The sequence below is a fragment of the Salvelinus alpinus genome, chromosome 32 (genome assembly GCF_045679555.1).
Source record: "Salvelinus alpinus chromosome 32, SLU_Salpinus.1, whole genome shotgun sequence".
Classification (NCBI taxonomy): Eukaryota; Metazoa; Chordata; class Actinopteri; order Salmoniformes; family Salmonidae; genus Salvelinus; species Salvelinus alpinus.
The window spans coordinates 24,094,412-24,112,234 of record NC_092117.1 but is presented as its reverse complement, the minus strand read 5'-3'; the positions used below and the strand labels follow the sequence as shown (position 1 = coordinate 24,112,234).

The following is a 17,823-nucleotide window of genomic DNA, read 5'->3' as shown; positions in this document are numbered from 1 at the left end:
GTACCACGTGGGGGAGATGGATGTCTTCCCTGTAACGCACAGAGTTGAGATTGCCTGCAATGACAACAAGCTCAGTCCGATGATGCAGTGACACACCGCCCCAGACCAGGACGAACCCTCCAAATCGATCCCGCTCCAGAGCACAGGCCTCGGTGTAACACTCATTCCTTCGACGAGAAACGCGAATCCGACCATCACCCCTGGTGAGAAAACCGCGACTCATCAGTGAAGAGCACTATTGCGGACAGTCTGAGCACTGATGGAGGGATTGTGCGTTCCTGGTGTAACTTGGGCAGGTGTTGTTGCCATCCTGTACCTGTCCCGCAGGTGTGATGTTCGGATGTACCGATCCTGTGCAGGTGTTGTTACACGTGGTCTGCCACTGCGAGGACGATCAGCTGTCCGCCCCGTCTCCCTGTAGCTCAGTCTTAGGTGTCTCACAGTACGGACATTGCAGTTTATTGCCCTGGCCACATCTGCAGTCCTCATGCCTCCTTGCAGCATGCCTAAGGCACGTTCACGCAGGGAACCTGGGCATCTTTCTTTTGGTGTTTTTCAGAGTCAGTAGAAAGGCCTCTTTAGTGTCCTAAGTTTTCATAACTGTGACCATAGTTGCCTACCGTCTGTAAGCTGTTAGTGTCTTAACGACCGTTCCACAGGTGCATGTTCATTTTGAGCCTGACCTTTGGCTTCAATGTAAAGTTATGAGTGATTAGCACAATAGTGCTGCAATGTTGATCTGTGTATTGTTCTAAAGACTTTAACTCTAGCCAAGTGTTTGAATTCTTCACTACTGCTCTGTAGTTAGTCATCTTTTCAATAGCCTTTTATGGAAAAAAGAGATTCTTTCTCAGTCTGATGAAAAGCATATGATGGTATCCATTATCCAAACTATGAATGTAATCAGCGCAAGTCTCCGAAATAAGCAGAACAATTGTTGTGATGAAACTGGAGTTGTTTTTCCTTTTAATCTCTGCAAATTGTTGTTTTAATAAAGGTCTCGTCAGGCGTCCATGTAGTTCCTCCCACTGTTTGACGTGTCTATATGCTGGTGCTGGACAGACACATACTTGTGTATTCCTGTAGGGTGGTCGATGCACTCCTCTTTGAAGAATAGTCCATCATTCTCTATCTTTTTCTCAACTGACTGACATTGCCTGATTTCACACCAGGAAATACTTGTCAGTCAACCTCACTTTTATATTTAAGCAATAAGGCATGAGGGGCTGTGGTATATGGCCAGTATATGGCCAATATACCACGGCTAAGGGCTGTTCTTAAACACGACGCAACGCGGCGTGCCTGGATACAGCCCTTAGCCGTGATATATTGGCCATATACCACAAACCCCCGAGGTGCCTTATTGCTATTATAAGCTAGTTATCAACGTAATTAGAGCAGTAAAAATAAATGTGCTGTCATACCCGTGGTCAGCCAATAAGCATTCAGGGCTCGAACCACCCAGTTCTAATTAACGATATATCAGTGTGCTGTGAGTTGCATATCAAATCCAGTTGATATGAGGGGTCTTGAGGCCAGGAGCAGATCTATGCACTATTCATTTGTGTGGCCCAGTACAGTCAGAAGCCTGGGTCTAAAGTACTGCTCTGTCCACAGCTCAGCTCTGTGGAGAAGGCTGGCACCATGTAGGGGAGGCATGCCTGAGGATCAACTCCAGCAGGGAGAGCTATGACAATGCCCAGCACTACTGTAAGAACCTGGACGGGAACATAGCCTCCCTCACCACCCCCAAGCAGGTGGACTTTATACTGGACGAGCTGCAGAAGTACCAGCTACAGGAGAAGGTAAGGGAAACGCCTCGGTTTAAAACGGTGTGTTGTTTTGAACGTTGTCCTTCATAAAGTTCTGTCTTGAGGAATGTCTTTTTTCCAAGTCGAATGCCTAAGGAATCGACATGACAGTGGAACTTCTATTACCCCATGATGATCTGAAGCCAAACACATTGAACACGTGTCTTAGCTTATTTACTGACGAGTCAGTCCACACATGATCCATTGGATATAGGGCCAACACTGAGATTTCTGTGATCCCAACCTAACTTTTTGTATTTATTTTGTCAAGTCACACTTCCTGTTTAAATGCCCACCACATATGTTGGCTTTTCCACTGATTGTGCTGTCAGAACTGAGAAGGATATGCAGGAGCAAGTATTTGACTGGTGTTATTAATTGAATGGAGCTCGAGGATCTCTCTCGATGGTTTTAGGGTGTTTAAGTAGCATGTTTCTGCTCTTTGAATATTAACACTGTTCTTAATAATAAAGCTCACCTTTGATGTTTTAAGATGCAGAGGCAACAGGAAGGAGTTTATGCTCTCCATGGCTACAATAATCAGTTTTCTTTTCATCCAAGCAATTTTTTCAAGTGCATTTTCAGAGTACAGCAACAAGTTTTTCAGGATTTGAATCCTGGCGGTCTCCCTCGGTTACTCAAGTAAATGTTCACTGTGTGATAGATCATAGCAGGTGTTACCGGCTAATTAACAATTTATTACAGGTAAAACTTTTGAGACATTATTGCCCATTATGAAATAACTCATACACAGACATTTGTAAAAGTCTAATAAGTACCTTAGTTTAATGACTCTGGCCTGTCTTGGTTTTATGGGTTAGTGTTGGCTGAGGTCGGCACTTTCACTGTAATTATAGCAATTTGCCCAACGGTTTGATTTAAGATTTCACATAAACATTACTTTGATCAAATATATATGATGTACTGTATGTTGTGAAATGAATAACATGTTTTCATACTGACTGGTCCTCAACATGGTATGGAGAATAGAGAGAATTCTTAGCTTAGATTCCAGGCTCTCCATCCTTAACCTCTCTCTCTCTTTCTTCTGTCTCTCCCCATCTCCTTCTCGTCTTTCTCTTTCATCTCCCTCTCTCTACCTCTTTTTCTCCCTCCCTCTACCTCTTTTTCTCCCTCCCTCTGCCTCTTTTTCTCCCTCCCTCTGCCTCTTTTTCTCCCTCCCTCTGCCTCTTTTTCTCCCTCCCTCTGCCTCTTTTTCTCCCTCCCTCTGCCTCTTTTTCTCCCTCCCTCTGCCTCTTTTTCTCCCTCCCTCTCCCTTTTTTTCTCCCTCCCTCTGCCTCTTTTTCTCCCTCCCTCTCCCTCTTTTTCTCCCTCCCTCTGCCTCTTTTTCTCCCTCCCTCTGCCTCTTTTTCTCCCTCCCTCTGCCTCTTTTTCTCCCTCCCTCTGCCTCTTTTTCTCCCTCCCTCTCCCTCTTTTTCTCCCTCCCTCTGCCTCTTTTTCTCCCTCCATCTGCCTCTTTTTCTCCCTCCCTCTCCCTCTTTTTCTCCCTCCCTCTCCCTCTTTTTCTCCATCCCTCTACCTCTTTTTCTCCCTCCCTCTGCCTCTTTTTCTCCCTCCCTCTGCCTCTTTTTCTCCCTCCCTCTGCCTCTTTTTCTCCCTCCCTCTACCTCTTTTTCTCCCTCCCTCTGCCTTTTTTTCTCCCTCCCTCTACCTCTTTTTCTCCTCTCTCTCTTTGTCCTGTAGAAGATAGCTCCGTGGGTGGGCCTGAGAAAGATCAACATCTCATACTGGGGCTGGGAGGACATGTCTCCCTTCACCAACTCCTCTCTGCAGTGGCTGACTGGAGAGCCCAGCGACTCAGGCTTCTGTGCCTACCTGGAGAGGGCAGAGGTGGCAGGGCTCAAGGCCAACCCCTGCACCGCCACCACCGACGGACTCATCTGTGAAAAACCAGTTGGTGAGAGAGGGACTGGGAGAGAGAGAGGGACTGGGAGAGAGAGAGGGACTGGGAGAGAGAGAGGGACTGGGAGAGAGAGAGGGACTGGGAGAGAGAGAGGGACTGGGAGAGAGAGAGGGACTGGGAGAGAGGGAGGGACTGGGAGAGAGGGAGGGACTGGGAGAGAGAGAGGGACTGGGAGAGAGAGAGGGACTGGGAGAGGGAGAGAGGGACTGGGAGAGGGAGAGAGGGACTGGGAGAGGGAGAGAGGGACTGGGAGAGGAGAGAGGGACTGGGAGAGGGAGAGAGGGACTGGGAGAGAGAGAGGGACTGGGAGAGAGAGAGGGAGAGAGGGAAGGAGAGGTGGACAATAATTCAGGTGGACAATTAAGACTAAATACAGACTAATTCTCAGACACCTGCAACCCTTGTGAATTCTAAGAAGCCTCCCTTGAACATGTGATTGATCCATTCAGCAGTTGCTAGTATGTGATCATTCTAAAGCTCAATCAGACACTATTGAATTAGAGATCCGTTGGAGTGGCAAAGAAAAGTTTACATCCAGAAACCCGCTGTATTGCCATCAGCAGTGACAAGGGGCAGAATTCACTAGTCTAGTGAATTTAAAAGGGGACAGATTGTATGTGGAGAGATACTCTATTGTTTTAGGAAGAGTAGTGGTACAACTGGAGAAGATAACAGCCCGGACTGTTTGACAGTAGCTGACCTTCCTCCCCATCATGGGCCATCAGTGACCGACCTGTCCTACTCACACAAACACACATGCAAGGAAACTGGAATCAACAGGCTCATCTGACTCACGGTCTATTCCTGTCTGCTTTTAGCCCCACTGAATCATTCTAGAACTGATTTTAAGAGCCCAGAATAGCTGGGGAGCCCAAGCAAATGAATCCTTAAATGTTCGGTTTTGGCCGCCATCCCTCCCATAGCTCCACTTTGTACCGACAGAGTAGAGGGGGAATGGGTAACCAAAGACATCCTGCAGTTTCTCATTACCTTTCTGCTTCGTCTCTCGCGGGGGTGTCTCCCACTCTGAAATGACTTGCCTGTCCTCACTCAGCTCAAATGATGGAGGTAGACTGAGGGAGGAAATTACTCTTGGTTACCGTCTACTCTTGAGTTAAATTACTTATTTAATGAATGGTTATGTGTATACCTGCTGTAAAAAATACTCTGTCCAAGGTAGAGAGGAAATGTCTGCTTTAAACACTGCAGCTGATTTTCAGCACTACTTTCAGGCTGTGCACTGGACAGACATGATTTAAATCGTACCTTATTTTCTCCTGTCTACAGTGAGCCCCAATCAGAGTGCCCGTCCGTGTAAGACGCCTTGCTCCCTGCGCACCACCTGTACCAACTGCACCAGCCAGACCATGGAGTGCATGTGGTGCAGCAGCACCCAGCGCTGTGTGGACTCCAATGCCTACGTCATCTCCTTCCCCTACGGACAGTGTCTGGAGTGGCAGACTGGAGACTGCGCCTGTGAGTATACCAGTCAAAGTGGATGAGTCAAACTGTTGTGTGTGTGTGTGGAATATGTGCAAATATATTATTGCAAACAATCACTCTAAACAAATGCTTGTCATCGTACCACTACTATTGACACTAATGCAAGTGACAGCATTAATCTGGTCAACAATAATGCTGTTGGTAGGAAACTTTTTAGAGTAGAATTGATAGGTTGATGGATTGAATTGTTTATTTCAGCACCTTATACCTCTCTCTCGGGCTCGCTCTCACTCGCGATCTCTCTCTCTCTCTCTCTCTCTCTCTCTCTCTCTCTCTCTCTCTCTCTCTCTCTCTCTCTCTCTCTCTCTCTCTCTCTCTCTCTCTCTCTCTCTCTCTCTCTCTCTCTCTCTCTCTCTCTCTCTCTCTCTCTCTCTCTCTCTCTCTGTCTTGCTCTCTTTCTCTCTCTCTGTCTTGCTCTCTTTCTCTCGCTCCCTCTCTCTCTCTCTCTCTCTCCCTCTCGGTCTTGCTCTCTTTCTCTCGCTCCCTCTCTCTCTCCCTCTCGCTCTCGCTCTCTCTCTCGCTCTCTCTCTCGCTCTCGCTCTCGCTCTCTCTTTCTCGCTCTCTCTCTTTCTCGCTCTCTCTCTTTCTCGCTCTCTCTCTTTCTCGCTCTCTCTCTTTCTCTCTTTCTCTCTCTCTGTCTCGCTCTCTTTCTCTCGCTCTCTTTTTCTCGCTCTCTTTCTCTCGCTCTCTTTCTCTCGCTCTCTTTCTCTCGCTCCCTCTCTCCCTCTCGGTCTTGCTCTCTTTCTCTCGCTCCCTCTCTCTCTCTCTCTCTCTCTCTCTCTCTCTCTCTCTCTCTCTCTCTCTCTCTGTCTTGCTCTCTTTCTCTCGCTCTCTCTCTCTCTCTGTCTCGCTCTCTTTCTCTCGCTCTCTCGCTCTCTTTCTCTCACTCTCGCTCTCTCGCTCTCTTTCTCTCACTCTCTTTCTCTCGCTCTCTTTCTCTCACTCTCTTTCTCTCGCTCCCTCTCTCTCTCTCTCTCCCTCGGTCTTGCTCTCTTTCTCTCTCTCGGTCTTGCTCTCTTTCTCTCTCTCGGTCTTGCTCTCTTTCTCTCTCTCTCTCTCTCTTCTCTCTCTCTCTCTCTCTCTCTCTCTCTCTCTCTCTCTCTCTCTCTCTCTCTCTCTCTCTCTCTTTCTCTGTCTTTCTCTGTCTTTCTCTGTCTTTCTCTGTCTTTCTCTTGGTGTCTCTCTCTGTCCCACTCCATATTCAGCTGAGTTCCTGTTTGTTAGTTGTGAATCCTTCAGGGTTAATGTAGCTCAGAGAGACCAGATGTTTGTGGACTCGTTCCGCTCCACAGTCAGTCAGGTGCTTCCACTTCCCTAGACTCTTAGGTGTATGCACTGTAGGTACTGCCGTGGGTACTATGGGGAAAATCAATAACGTATCGATGTTTAATCCAACTCAAATGAAAAATACATGTTTTCGAGTTTGTGTTTTCTTTGAGCTAAAAGCCCTCCGTTAAAGGTCTCAGATGTTCGATTGGTTCTGGGATTTTAACTTTCTCATGATATATATATATATAGATCCTTTTATGTCCGAAAATCCCCAGACTTTGTTACGAGATTAACAGTATGCGTTTTACACAATTGCTATTTTGAAAAGTCATGTCAAGCAGATGTTGGTACCAATAGTAACTTTTTGTGTGTCTGTTCTTATAGTCAAGTAACTTGCGGTGTGCCGTCTGAGGACTTCCTCTGTTTCACCACATTTCGTCATGGTCACAATATGCCTGAACACCCCCTCATTATACCACGTCAGCGACAGTATTCACAGTGCATGTCATTGTTGTACTCAGTGCCATCACCAGGGGAGTCTGAAGTCATTACCGTTCAGCTACTATATCATGGCCAGTGTGCTTGTAGAGTATTCATTTTATGGCCTGACATTTCTCACACTAAATACTCTACATATCGGTTCTGAGATTTGGGGAATGTAATTAGGCAAATTGTTCTATTGTTTTTATTGTCCTCCAGAGTAATGCAACTCTCGGAAGCATGACGATATGGAGCCAATCAACATGTAAATGGGTTGTAGCGTCGTTGTGTACGCTAAGCCCATATCATGCTTTTGTACTTCAGAACGTGGAGATAAATAAATATACTGTTACAGCCAAACACAGTGCGGCATTGTGCTAATGTCTTTTTGTTTTCAACATGTTCATTTCAAGAAATGTCATGGTTAGCCCTAGGATTATTTGATCAAGTTTAGTATGTTGCAGGTTTTTGTAGGGAGAGAGCAAATATACAAAACTCAATTATTATTCGACTCCATTGCCAATGAGCTGCAGGATAGTGTGGTTATTTGCCTGTTCTCTTCAGCTGAAAATCATTTCCAAGGTTTTCCCATCAAGTTTGCCTTTTCTCTATTCACAGTAACTTTCCGTGTATTTTTTTTTAGATAGATGATTTCTTGTGTTTTGGTTTGGAGGGAATATTGTGAGAAACAGGAAACAAGATTCACTATTTGGCGTACTAGCCACAGGATGTATTTATCTGGAAAGGCCGGGGGAGGTCAGCAACTCCGATCTGGCTGTGCTCCTGAAAGAATGTCCCCCTAAACACAATGGGATTCTGCTGCTGTTCCTGGAAATGGGCTTTCTCCCCGTTAAGGTCACATTTCAGCAGGTAATTTGAACTTAGCCAGGCCCCTGTTCTCCTTAGTTAGGTTCAGCTTACCTCCTACACACGCTCTCGCACGCACACACAAAGGCACTTTGGCATCGAATGAGGGCAGTGCGCAGTTCTTTGCATCTCAGAGTGATTCACCATCCCCATCCATCTGCCTGGAACACCTCCCAAATGTACAGCAGCATTAACTTGACAAACACCTGCATATGTTCATTAAGCAATCAACCGTCGTCCCCGTGTGCTTTGAGCTCACACAGGGCGCTACAGCCCAGCTTGAATATAAAGGGAATCAGGTGCGCGAATGAAGGACTTGAAAATACCCAAAACATTCCTTACAGCAGGACACTTCAACAGCTGACTATCCAGGACCAGAAATAAAAAGGAGCTCTGTATCTGCATAGATCAGATCATTTGTTGATGGGACATAGAAATAGGCTGACGTTTCGGCATAGCAATGGTACATCACTCTAGTCTCCATACAGATGCTACAGATCTGTCATTGAGAAGGATACAAGTCATTAGCAGTTCTTTAAAGACGAGCTGTTCTTAAGACAACCCCAGCATTGTTGGAGAGAACAATATATTTTTAGGTGTTTTAGGCTTCTGTTATGTGATCGACAGGCTGGGTTATGTTTAATTTAAAGTGTTCTGAACACAAGTGGAAAAAGACAGGGTATGAACCTCCTGAAATATAAAGAAGATGGGAGTCAGAATGGTGAAAGAGTGTTGTGTATATGATTGCTTATTGAACTATCGTCTCTGGGATGCATAAACCTAGCTTCATGCTTTTTGAAATGAGGGATTCTGCTTTTTGATTCTTGCTACTTGGAGGTGCACTTTTGCGTGAACTTGAAACCAAGTACAAGAGCCCTTTTTAGAAAGCCTAAAAAACTGTTGGCGCTTAGGAAGACAATATTTCCACCCTGTGTAAACACTACTGCCTCTGAGGCCGGGTGAGAGGAGAGGTTCTGTGTTTCTAATTATGAAGCACAAGATTGTAGTTGGAGAAAAAGACAAGAACCTAGAAATTAATCAGCAGCATGGTTGAATAATGCAACAGGGACAGACTCTGAAACACAGATTCTGGGGAGAAAAATTCAGCTGAACACATCTGTGGCTTGTGGAAATGGGAGCGGTTCAAAACCATATCTCCTGGCAAATTCTACCGTTCATTCAGGAAAACTCACATGACAATAGAAAGGAACATCTGGGATAACTTCCTCAGACCTTTTGGTCTCATAGGGGTTATTTTTGAGTTAACTTGTGTGTCCTGCTTCAGTTGTGTTTCAAAGCTAGTTGTTCATATTGTTGAGCTCACAACCAGTTGACTTGTTTAACTACTCCATGATGGCCAAGCCTGAGTCAATCATTTACATTTCTATTGTATTATTGTTATACAGTATAAGCAGGCTATAAATATTGAATCACAATCACGTTATTTCCTCTTATGCTCGACAACAAGTTCAAAGAAGAAAAAGAAGAAAACAATGAATAAAAGTTCAATCGACCAGTCCAACTTCTCACACGCTCTGAATGAAAACCAATTTAACTAGCCCACCAAGCTTACCTCGGCTTCTGAATCCATTAAAGGAAGTTATGGATGGAGATTTTCTTTGTTAGCGTTGAATGCTGTAAAATATGTATTTTCTAATAAAGCTTTCGTCTGAATGTCAGAAACATTTTAGGAATACCAATATATCCTCAATAGAGACAGTTGTGGAATTCCATTTATTTAGGAAAGAAAAGGTCAAGCCATTGGAAAGTTTAAGCAACACAAAGCACTTTTTTACTGGATATGTCCTCAAGAAAAATGAAACGTTGACAAGGAAGTTGGAAGTGTATTAGTCCCAACTCTGCTTCGTCAAGGACAGGCAGTTAAGATGATATGTTTGTCAGAGTCACTAACTAAATGTCTGTAGATACACACATTAGCTGTGCATGGGTAAAATCACTGGGAAAGCCAATCCAGGAAACAAAAGCAATATTATAACATACAGTACCAGTCAAAGTTTGGACACCTTCTCATTCAAAGGGTTTTCTTTATTTGTACTATTTTCTACATTGTAGAATAATAGTGAAGACATCAAAACTATGAAATAACACATATGGAATCATGTAGTAACTCAAAAGGTGTTAATATATATATTTTGATTTGTTTATTTTTGTTTGTGATTCAATATTCATAGCCTGCTTATACTGTATAGCAATAATACATTCTAAATGTAAATGATTGTCTCAGGTTTGGCCATCATGGAGTAGTTAAACAAGTCAATTGGTTGTGAGCTCAACAATATGAACAAGACTCTGTCTCTTCCCTTCCTGTGGCGGTCCTCATGAGAGCCAGTTTCATCATAGCGCTTGATGTTTTTTGCGACTGCACTTGAAGAAACTTTCAAAGTTCTTGAAATGTTCCGTATTGGCTGACCTTCATGTCTTAAAGTAATGATGGACTGTCGTTTCTATTTGCTTATTTGAGCTGTTCTTGCCATAACATGGACTTAGGATATCTTCTGTATAAAACCCCTACATTGTCACAACACAACTGATTGGCTCAAACGCATTAAGAAGGAAAGAAATTCCACAAATTAACTTTTAACAAGGCACACCTGTTAGTTGAAATGCATTCCAGGTGACTACCTCATGAAGCTGGTTGAGAGAATGCCAAGAGTGTACAAAGCTGTCATCAAGACAAAGGGTGGCTACTTTGAAGAATCTCAAATATAAAATAGGTTTTGATTTGTTTACCACTTCTTTGGTTACTACATGATTCCATATGTGTTATTTCATAGTTTTTATGTCTTCACTATTATTCTACAATGTAGAAAATAGTAAAAATAAAGAAAAACCCTTGAATGAGGTGTGTTCAAACTTTTGACTGGTACTGTAAATGTGTCAGAAATGTATTTGAAAGCAAGGCTGACATACAATACATGAAAGCTTATATGGAAAGAAAGTGCACCTCCATTGGGGCTTTTTGAGCTAACTTTGTCCTCTAAACTGACAGAACATCCCTACTTTCTGATTAAAGTGCCGATGTTGCACATGTTAATATTCAGTAAATATATCACGCCGATAGAAGTTGTTTGGTCACGGGGGGCATTATCAAAGACAGTAAGTGTTTTGTTGTCTAAATGTTGGGTCTGTTGTATGAACAGATATTCACCTCTCCCTGGGCCTAGGGGCTGTACTCAGTGGAGTGTGAGTGCTCTTGTCGTCAGCCAACCACCTGCTTTTGTCAAGACAGTCCGACGGGTTCCAACATAGCTGCCACCCGCATCCCTCTCCCTTCTCTGATAGACAGAACCAAAATGCTAAATGTTTGCAAAATGTCGCTCTTTGGTTGGAAGCCTGAGTCAGAGTCCAGCTTTCAATCGATGATGTGAAGAGAGTACAATGCATTCGGAAAGTATTCAGACCCCTTCCCCTTTTCCACATTTATTTATGATACAGGCTTATTATAAAATGTATTAAATTCATTTTTTCCCTCATCAATCTACACACAATACCCCATAATGACAAAGAAAAAACTGTTTTTTAGAAATGTTAGCAAATTCGTCCATTAAAAATGGAAAAATCACATTTACAATAGTATTCAGACCCTTAGCACTTTGTTGAAGCAACTTTGGCAGCGCTTACAGCCTTGAATCATCTTGGGTATGACGCTACAAGCTTGGTACACCTGTGTTTGGGGAATCTACCCCATTCTTCTCTGCAGATCCTCTCAAGCTCTGTCCGGTTGGATGGGGAGTGTCGCTGCACAGCTATTTTCAGGTCTCTCCAGAGATGTTTGATCGGGTTCAAGTCTGGGCTCTGGCTGGGCCACTCAAGGACATTCAGAGACTTGTCCCGAAGCCACTCCTGCGTTGTCTTGGTTGTGTGCTTAGGGTTGTTGTCCTGTTGGTAGGTGAACCTTTGCCCCAGTCTGAGGTCCTGAGGTCTCTGGAGCAGGTTTTCATCAAGGATCTCTCTGTACTTTGCTCCGTTCATCTTTCCCTCATCCCTGACTAGTCTCCCAGTCCCTGCCGTTTATTATAGTGCTGGCACCACCATGCTTCACCGTAGGGATGGTGCCAGGTTTCCTCCAGACGTGACGCATGCACTGTATGTAATAAGGGCTTACAGCACCATAATAAACTATACTTGATCAACTTTAATGTTGTTATCTCCAACTCAAGCCTTGATAACTTGTCTCAGACAATAACACTGCATTTCAAGCCCAAAAGAATGTGCCCATTGTCCTAAAGGTGGGAATAATAATCAAAATCAATACATTTATACCCAGCCTCTAATCCATTAAATAATGAACCCTCTGGCAATTACAGTAAGAGTCAGTGGCTGTCTAAGAACGTATTAGAGAGTATAGCCTCGCAATGCCAACAGAATGAATAAAGTAATCAGTAACACATGTCTACTTTATTTATGTGGTGGATGGATGTAACAGTATTTATACTACAGATGAATATTATCAAGATCAGACAAGTATTCTATGAGGGACTTTTCTATGTGTCTGAATAATCTCTCTCACTCTCTCTTGCTCTGTCTGTCTCGGTCTCTATTTCTCTCTGTCTCTCTTTCTCTTCTAGCTCAGAACTGTTCGGGCCTGAGGACGTGTGGCCAGTGTTTGGATCAGGCAGAGTGTGGCTGGTGTGGAGACCCCACTAACACAGGGAAGGGCCAGTGTATGGAGGGGTCATACCGCGGGCCCATGAAAAGCCCCTCCAGACAGCCCAGAGACAGGGAGAGGGACAGAGACATGGTGCTGGAGCCTGGTCTGTGCCCCAAAGATAAAGGGTTTGACTGGGCCTACATCCACTGCCCTGGTGAGTCAACAGACACCCACACAGACACAGACCCCCTCCTCACACGTAAAGCTATACACCCAAAGCTATACACCCAACCCATCCTCACACTTAAAGCTATACACCCAACCCATCCTCACACTTAAAGCTATACACCCAAACCCTCCTCACACTTAAAGCTATACACCCAACCCATCCTCACACGTAAAGCTATACACCCAACCCATCCTCACACTTAAAGCTATACACCCAAACCCTCCTCACACTTAAAGCTATACACCCAAACCCTCTTGATTCTCTCTCCCTCCCTCTTCCCCAGCTTGTCAGTGTAACGGCCACAGTACGTGTGTGAACGGCAGTGCTTGTGAGCAGTGCAGGAACTTGACCACCGGACCGCAGTGCCAGACCTGCATGCCTGGTTACCATGGTGACCCCACTAACGGCGGGAAGTGCCAAGGTAAGTACAGTGATGGGTGCAGTGCACCAGAGTGGACTGGAGGGGCCAGTGTTTAAAGGTTTTGGCTCTGAGATCCGTGCGTCCTCCAAGAAGCAGGCTGTTTGAACAACAGTAGAGCCAGAAACGACTGTGTTGAAAGATGCAGTAGACAGGCGCTTCAGCCTCTCTGTGTTTAATCACAGTTCTATCAACCCTGTCCAGTCCTGTGGTGAACATTGTTATGAAACCCTGATCAGAGAAATGGAGAAATAGAGAAATGGAGACTATGATAGTGGGATAGACAGAACGAGTAGGAGAAAGAGAGTGAGTGAGCGTGAGCGAGAGGAAGGTGTAATAACATATTTCTACTGCTGACAGATGTGCGTTTTCCCCGCTTGGCGTATGACATTAAATCCCTCTTAATCATTTTCTTATATCTTGGAGTTGACTGGCAACGAACACGGTTGATAGACGCCTCCCCTCTCTCTCCTCCCCTCTCTTTCCTTCCTCCATCACCCTCTCTCCCTCTAATAGGTTTAACGCTGTCATGATTAAATTGATTAACTACCGTCCGTCCGTCATACCACCTTTGCTTGTGTACCAGGCTGACTCCTGAGGACTGTGCCTATAGAGGCTGTTTCACTCCTCAGTCTTACAGAATAGATGGATTTACATGGGCCTTAAGTCACTGATCTGATCCTTGAGAGACGGGGAGAGAGACGGGGCCTGAGAGCGAGCGGGGGAGAGATTGAGAGAGACCGTCATCAAGTTTAAAATATGAGGAGCTCTGAGCTGCCCTTGTAAGAATGGAGAATAGAAGGATAGGGGGAGATGGAGGAGGAGAGATTACCCAGTCTGGTGTCCCCATGACTGATGAAGAGCTGACCTTGTACAATGTGACAGGGGGCTATGTGTGTGTGTGTTTTGAAGGAGTGTGTGTTTTCACATATGCTATGTGGTGTGGAGAATAGCCTTCCAAGTCTATCACTGACAGGTTCACCTTGTAGACACTGAAACCGTCTGCCCGCCCTGTCCAGCTTAACCCTGCCCAGTCTAGCTTGGCTTGACTCGCTGCAGGAGACCTCTCTCTGGGGCTTGGAGTACTGAGAGGGAGAGACTAGCCTGTGGTGGGCTGTGCATGTCAATTGACTTTTGAAAGACAGACCAGCCTTGTGACATGACATGTTGTGTAGGGGTTGGAGAGGGGATTTGATGGAGCTTGGTGAGGGAATTTACTGTACAAGACCAAAACGTACAATACCAGACACTTTCTTTTGGCTACAATACCAAAACAAAGTAAGACAGCCAGTGTTGCGGGAGCTACACTAAACCTGGTTGATGCAATGTACCACGGTAAGCGTTTGATCTCTTGTTGTGGTAGCCATGACTGATCTGTTTCTCCTTAAAGCTGTGGTTGTACTTGTGTATCACTCTTCTGAAAACTTCTGGCTGGCTTACTTATTATTTTTGCTCTGGACAACTGGCAGCTTAATAAGTCTGACTTTGTGTTTTTTTCCACTAACTGCACTGTAGGCATACAGTCACACAAAAGTCATCCAGGGAGCCCCAGCAAGCTGATGGTTGTTGTTCTTTCAGTTTCTCTCTCCTTCTCCCTCTCCCTTTCTTCCTCCTCCTTGCATAAAGCCAGCACTGCAGAGTTCAATTAAAATGCTGTTTATTGCTTTTGGATATGGCATGCTGTGCTAGTCTGGTGAATTCCATTATAGGCTCTTGGTAGAGCCCTTTCAGCCACCTAGTCCCCCTCAGACCCTGTCTTTACACGTGACCAACCTGCCTGTCTGTCTCTCTCTCGCTTTCTGTCTGTCTGTCTCTCTCTCTCTCTCTCTCTCTTTCTGTCTGTCTCTCTCTCTTTCTGTCTGTCTCTCTCTCTTTCTGTCTCTCTCTCTCGCTTTCTGTCTTGGTGTCTGTCTGTCTTGGTGTCTGTCTGTCTTGGTGTCTGTCTGTCTTGGTGTCTGTCTGTCTTGGTGTCTGTCTGTCTTGGTGTCTGTCTTGGTGTCTGTCTTGGTGTCTGTCTGTCTGTGTCTTGGTGTCTGTCTGTCTGTGTCTTGGTGTCTGTCTGTCTGTCTTGGTGTCTGTCTGTCTGTCTTGGTGTCTGCCTTGGTGTCTGCCTTGGTGTCTCGTTCTCTCTTTCTGCCTGTTTAAACAGTTTGTTTGTTTAATGGTCTCCAACCCTGACTTTTTTTTGTGTGGTTTCGTGCTCTCGATGCCTCCTGAGGGGATTCTTAAACTCCTTTTGTGTTGTTGTTTGCTTGCCCTCTAACCTTGCCCTCTAACCTTGCCCTCTAACCTTTCACATCTCAGTGTCCCACCAGAGTTGTCTTATTGCCTTTCATAAAGGCAGGAGCAGCCTACTTTAACACCCTTTCTAGATTTTTTGGTTCTCGCTCTCTCCCGCTCTCTTTCTCCCACTCTTGGTCTCTCTCTTTCTCTCTCTTTCTCACTCACACACACACACACACACACACACACACACACACACACACACACACACACACACACACACACACACACACACACACACCCTCTGGCAGTGCCTTGGCGGGGTATAAATGAGTGTCTGTCATGTTCAGTGTGGGAGGATGCTGTTGTGTGTGAATCCATGAACAGCCAGCTCATGTGTATCCTGCAGTGAGAGGGAGGGAGTAGACAGCAGGACAGCTTTTATCTGTGTGTGTGTGCCTGTCTACGTGTGTGTGCACGCACACACTCTACCAGAGGGAGGTGAGGGTGGGACTCCGTCATCAGGACCTCAGCTCAGCACGGGGTTTTGTCCTCCCTCCGGCTCACCCATTCTGATGGATTAGACAGTTGCAGCTGTTCCAGAGATGTAGTTGCTCTGGTGCCTCTGTAAAACAGCCCACTGACTAGGCACCCACTGTGCCCTCCTCCGCTGACCTCCCATCAGTAAGCACTGTGTAGGTGTGTTTTGTTTATGTGTGCGTGAACAGATATATACAGTGTGTTTAAAATGCATATAAGTGTATAGGTGGTTGTATGTTTGAGTCAGTATACATTCTGTATCAGGGTTTCGGTTAGGAAAGTGTGGCGCCGGACATTTGACCCGGCAGCATTTTAATTTACCGGACATTTGAGAAATTGACCGTACCCATATGCATTGGGTGTGTTACCTGGTTAGGGCTTTCACCCACGGTGCTCAGAATGACAGGAATCCCAATTAGATGGTAATTCATATTAACAGAAGATGCAATTTGAGATGCAAAGATGTACAGTCCTTCAGTTATTATTATTTTAACCCCTTTTTCTCCCAATGTCATTATATCCAATTGGTAGTTACAGTTTTGTCCCATCGCTGGACTCGGGAGAGGCGAAGGTCGAGAGCCGCGTGTCCTCCGAAACACAAATCAGCCAAGCCGCACAGATTCTTGATACAATTCCCGCTTAACCCGGTAGCCAGCCGCACCAATGTGTGGGAGGAAACACCGTACACCTGGCGACCGTGTCAGCGTGCATTGCGCCCGGCCCGCAGCAGGAGTTGCTAGTGCGCGATGGGACAAGAACATCCCTGCCGGCCAAATCCTCCCCTAACCCGGCCGACACTGGGCCAATTATGGGTCTCCTGGTCGCGGCCGGCTGCGAGATGTTCATTTACTTTTGCTCAGCTAACAAGACGAGTAACGAACAGCAAAATCACTAGCCTATGTCAATCTACTATCCCCTATAGTAGAAAAGTTGACCTGTTCTATTGGTCAGCTTGTGGAGAAAGAAATAGCCTATTCCAGACAGACTCTGGGACAATTGTGAGTCGATATTTCCCAAATTCATACAATCAGTATTTTTTTAAAGCAATGAGGCTGATGCAACAGGTCAGAACATTTAGCTTAAAATGTAGATAAACTATTATTTCACATTATAAGCGCAGCAATGTGCACAAGGCAGTAGGCTATGTGCTAATGTTTTTCCCCCATAATGCAAATAGCAGGAAAACACAGTTGTCAAAAACTAGTTATTTCATGTGACAGAGATGAAAATATCCTTTCGATATTTTGAAAGAGGGGAGACCTTGTATGCAAGAACTAGCACGGGTTGCTAATATGACTAGGATTGTGCCTTTGGCTACTGGACAATGAAAGAAAGTTGATATAGTATAAAAGATTTGCCTCCACAGATATGGTCTGATTTTGGCTAGGCTACTTTGAAGCAAAGGTAAAACATGCCTCATAATATGTAGTAAAACGTTCAGGTTTCCAACAATGAAGTCTATGTTTTCTCGTTGCATACTGCCTCATTGCAAAGGGGTGTGAGACGCGCTGATGAAGCCTGCCTTCCCTTGCCTATACATTTGCTGTTTGAGATGCTGTAGCAGCAGCTGTTGCACTGGATGACAGATGTTGTATCTGTGTGCTTTACACGTAGGATAAATAAGATAGGCCTACATATACACGCACCAAGTTAATTCCACTAAATGATGCAAATTAACCTCTAGACCGATAAGCATGACCAGTCAAATATATTTACATCGACTGGTATTTACATCAATGAATCAATGAATGCTGCCGGTGAAATGTCCAGTGCCACACTTTCCTAACAGAAGAGGCTAAAAGCATTTTTTCGCAATTAGATTTTTTCTTCTCCTCCCGAAAGACTATTACTCCCTATTACTGGCTAACGCAATCCCTGAACTGTATGTATTAATGCCTACATTATGTGCACAAATCTGGTGTGTGTGTGTGTGTGTGCACCTGCTTC

General features: G+C 45.0%; 1 protein-coding gene across 4 annotated transcripts in view; it reads left to right on the top strand.

Annotated features, from left to right (window-relative positions):
• Positions 1-17,823, top strand: part of LOC139562617 (attractin-like protein 1) — a 290,320-nt gene that overhangs the window by 89,752 nt on the left and 182,745 nt on the right. For all 4 annotated transcript variants that reach the window (XM_071380435.1, XM_071380434.1, XM_071380436.1 and 1 more), the window contains 5 exons: positions 1,618-1,805; positions 3,516-3,729; positions 5,023-5,211; positions 12,444-12,680; positions 12,979-13,116. In XM_071380435.1, the coding sequence (XP_071236536.1) occupies positions 1,618-1,805; positions 3,516-3,729; positions 5,023-5,211; positions 12,444-12,680; positions 12,979-13,116 (966 nt within the window). The remainder of the gene's footprint in view (positions 1-1,617; positions 1,806-3,515; positions 3,730-5,022; positions 5,212-12,443; positions 12,681-12,978; positions 13,117-17,823) is intronic.